General features: G+C 52.6%; 1 protein-coding gene across 1 annotated transcript; it reads left to right on the top strand.

Annotated features, from left to right (window-relative positions):
- Positions 1-234: 234 nt before the first annotated feature.
- On the top strand, positions 235-2837 carry LOC123182525 (GDSL esterase/lipase At5g45910). The gene is made up of 4 exons (XM_044595129.1): positions 235-566; positions 660-1015; positions 1132-1405; positions 2401-2837. Exons 1-4 carry the CDS (start codon positions 320-322, stop codon positions 2616-2618), a joined length of 1095 nt encoding a protein of 364 aa, XP_044451064.1. The 5' UTR covers positions 235-319; the 3' UTR covers positions 2619-2837.
- The last annotated feature ends 900 nt before the right edge of the window (positions 2838-3737 follow it).

A 3737-nucleotide genomic window follows, 5' to 3' on the forward strand; every position in this document is an offset into this window, starting at 1 on the left:
AGCAGATAAAAAGAGACCAAAAGAGTCTAAAACGCTTTACGTATCACGCAATATCGCAAAGATGCGTACGTGAGTGACAGACTGCTGCGCTGCAGCAGGGCCGGCGTCGTCAGTGAAGGGACGAATATGGCTGGAAGCTGCAGCACGCCGCCCCCAGCAGCAGCAGCAGCAGTCCACCGGGGAAGGCGACGTCCTAACGGCCGCCCGAGCCCGCCTATAAATCCCAACGGATCTGCCCAAAGTAACCACACACACCAACAATCGTCGTCTCGTGCGACCCCGACACGTGCGTTGCTGGTAGTTACAGTGATAGTGAGCCATGGCGACGATGAGGGCCGCCGCCGCGCTGCTTGGCGCCGTGGTGCTGCTGTGCGCGCTCCGTCACGGCGGGGCGCAGCGGTACGAGGCCATCTACAGCTTCGGCGACTCCATCTCCGACACCGGCAACCTCTGCGTCGGCGGCTGCCCGTCGTGGCTCACCACCGGGCAGTCGCCCTATGGGGAGACCTTCTTCAAGCGCCCCACCGGCCGCTGCTCCGACGGCCGCGTCATCGTCGACTTCCTTGGTACCTGCCTACCACCCAGTCTACGTAAACTGTAAAGATGGTGGCCGCAATGATGGTGAACGTGACAAAGTTGGTGTATATGTGTGTGTGCAGCCGAGCACTTTGGGCTGCCGCTGCTGCCGGCGTCCAAGGCCGGCGGCGACTTCAAGAAGGGCGCCAACATGGCGATCATCGGCGCCACCACCATGGACTTCGGCTTCTTCCAGTCCATCGGCCTCAGCGACAAGATCTGGAACAACGGGCCCCTGGACACCCAGATCCAGTGGTTCCGGAAGCTCCTCCCGTCCGCCTGCGGTAAGGACTGCAAGAGGCATCTCTCCAAGTCCCTGTTCGTGGTGGGCGAGTTCGGCGGCAACGACTACAACGCGGCGCTCTTCTCCGGCCGGACCATGGCCGACGTGAGGGGCTACGTGCCGCGGGTCGTCAGCCACATCGTCCGTGGCCTCGAGGTAACCTACCCCCTACTTTGTCCACCACCTCACTCACTAATCTCACCGGCTCCTCTCAGGTAGGTGGCTGATGTGATCATCTGACACTGTGTTAATTTGTACGTATTTTTGTGCAGAACATGATCAGACTAGGCGCGATGGACGTGGTGGTGCCGGGGGTGCTCCCCATCGGGTGCTTCCCGATCTACCTGACCCTCTACGGCACCTCCAACGCCGGCGACTACGACGGCGACGGGTGCCTCAAGAGCTACAACGAGCTCTCCGCCCACCACAACTCGCTGCTCCGGCGGAGCCTCGCCAACCTCCAGAGGACCTACCCCCACACCAGGATCATGTACGCCGACTTCTACGCGCAGGTCATCCAGATGATCCGGGCCCCTCAGAATTTCGGTAAGTTGACACAGTTTCGTCATCAAAACTTTACAAGTTACATCTATCCATATCAAGCATACATACGTACATCTTCTTATGTTTAAAATCTTGCTCCCACACGGTGCATTCTTGTACTACATGTGGAGTAGGAATATCCATCCTTGTGTAAAGTCGTTGTGCCCATCCAAACATCCCTGTCCGGAGCAGCAAGGCAACACATGTGAAGTAGGAATCGAGCTGCCGTGACAGAGTTGAAGTTTCGGTGATCACGACACGCACGTTCATTCAGTAGGTGTAGACAGGTAGCTAGGGCACACGGGGGCCATGCACGCACACGCACGGCTCATAGCCTAGCTACCTAGCTACTCCGCGGGAGACGTCCATTTATCCAAAGTTGAGTCACAGTCCAGCTTTCTTTGACGTAGAGAAAAGCTAGCTCCAAGGTGCATGCACAATAAGCTTTGGAAGATATGGTCTCCTGGATTCTTAGCCCACCGGCGACTCATTCGGCTAATTAGTGGTCGAATTATATATGCTCTCTCTTGGGACCATGACCCCTGTCTCTGTCCTGTCCATATAATTTGGGAATCAATACCCATCTAACCAGTTGGCATGCATGCATGCCCATCTAGCTAACGCATGCACGATCCAATTATTATGAAATGAGGGCGTGACAGTGTGCGTATAGTATAGTATATAACACTGATGCTAAAGCACTGTACATGCATGTGACGAGCTCGTCTTTCCAGGTATAACGGCGTATAATTTGACAGAGAGATGCTCCGGAAAGTCATGTTCACGAAACTAATAATGCTAGCATGCCCATGTTCATGATACTGTGCACGATCTCATCCATCACGTACTATAATCGTCTCCTCATGGTCATCACCCATCAGTACGTTACAAAGCGGTCTGGATCACGCACCAGGACGCATACTGATTGGCAGTAGTAGTAAAATGAAGGACAAGCAGGATGGGCTAATAGAAATGGCTTTGGTGTGTGTGGTTTTCAGGCCTCAAGTACGGGCTGAAGGTGTGCTGCGGAGCCGGCGGGCAGGGCAAGTACAACTACAACAATAAGGCGAGGTGCGGCATGGCCGGGGCGAGCGCCTGCTCCGACCCGCAGAACTACCTCATCTGGGACGGCATCCACCTCACGGAGGCGGCGTACCGTTCCATCGCCAACGGGTGGCTCAAGGGCCCCTACTGCAGCCCCCGCATCCTGCACTGATCATTCTTTCTTATCGATTCCTTGTTTTATTTATTATTTATTTTATTGACTTGGTGCGTTTTCTGATCAAGTGTGGTGGGATCGATGGATGCGTCATGCGTGTGCGGATGTGACAGCTAATATATATGATGGATGTTCATGGGGTAATTAATTAATTATTAGGTTGTGTCCGGAGAATGAATGAATAAAACTATATACTAGATGTGTTGTTTGGGGTTATTGTTTGACTGTAAACTGAGGAAATGGCTTCGAGCCCCCCCTGATTAACCGAACTGAGGAAATGAATCAAACGAGGTCATCATTTCCCTGCTATGTTTCGTAAGTTCCGCTTGAGCTTGATTTTGGTAACTGATTCCGCATTAAGCCATTTGCTATGAGGTTTGCCGTCAATTTCCTTCACCCGCCATGTTCGTCGTCTGGCATGCATATGCGAACCAATCTGTGGTTGGACCGTTAGAAGGAGAGTGGTATCCCCGGCATATCAGAGTCAAAGTTCTAGACTTGACATTGGTGCTTGCATTTTTATGAATTTATTTCAGGCCTTTTGACGATGTGCTTTTGGTGGGAGGAGATTTTTCTGTCGACTACGAAGACGTCTGTGACGACTTTGTCCATCTCAAGATGATGTGTCAGCTCGGTCTCTCGAAGGTGCTATATAATAGGGGTAGGGTGTACGTGTGTGCGTTCATAAAGGTAAGTGTACATGCGTATGTATGAGCATCTGTGTCTATACTGTGTTTAAAAAGTCAGGCATGCGTATCTTGGTGGCGGTCATTCCTGATCTTGGATTGTTGACGTGGACAAGTGACCTCCACGAAAAGTTTTCTTGCAAAGGCCGGTTTCCCGCGGAATACTTTGAAAATTTTGAAGTTAATAGCCTAGGTGCTCAGAGGACCAGACCAGGCTCTGGTCCAGCTGGTCAAGGGTGAAGATGAGGCCAGGGGTGCTAATGTGCCCTCGGACACCGAGGATTAGGAGCTCGGCTCAAGCCTTTTTCTCCTGAAGAAGAGGAATTGTGGTGAAGGGTCTTCGGAATCTCAAGTGTCCTCGCCTAGGCTGGAAGCTGAAATCGGCCCAGAGGTGCATAAGAAGAGGTGCGCACTACAAAAAAAATACACT

Source organism: Triticum aestivum, chromosome 1D (assembly GCF_018294505.1).
Source record: "Triticum aestivum cultivar Chinese Spring chromosome 1D, IWGSC CS RefSeq v2.1, whole genome shotgun sequence".
Classification (NCBI taxonomy): Eukaryota; Viridiplantae; Streptophyta; class Magnoliopsida; order Poales; family Poaceae; genus Triticum; species Triticum aestivum.

Bases quoted from the DNA above. Each gene is read 5' to 3' on its own strand.
- LOC123182525 (XM_044595129.1), top strand. From the start codon at position 320: ATGGCGACGATGAGGGCCGCCGCCGCGCTGCTTGGCGCCGTGGTGCTG. The intron at 567-659 runs GTACCTGCCTAC...GTGTGTGTGCAG, and splicing joins CGTCATCGTCGACTTCCTTG to CCGAGCACTTTGGGCTGCCG. The intron at 1,406-2,400 runs GTAAGTTGACAC...TGTGGTTTTCAG, and splicing joins CCGGGCCCCTCAGAATTTCG to GCCTCAAGTACGGGCTGAAG.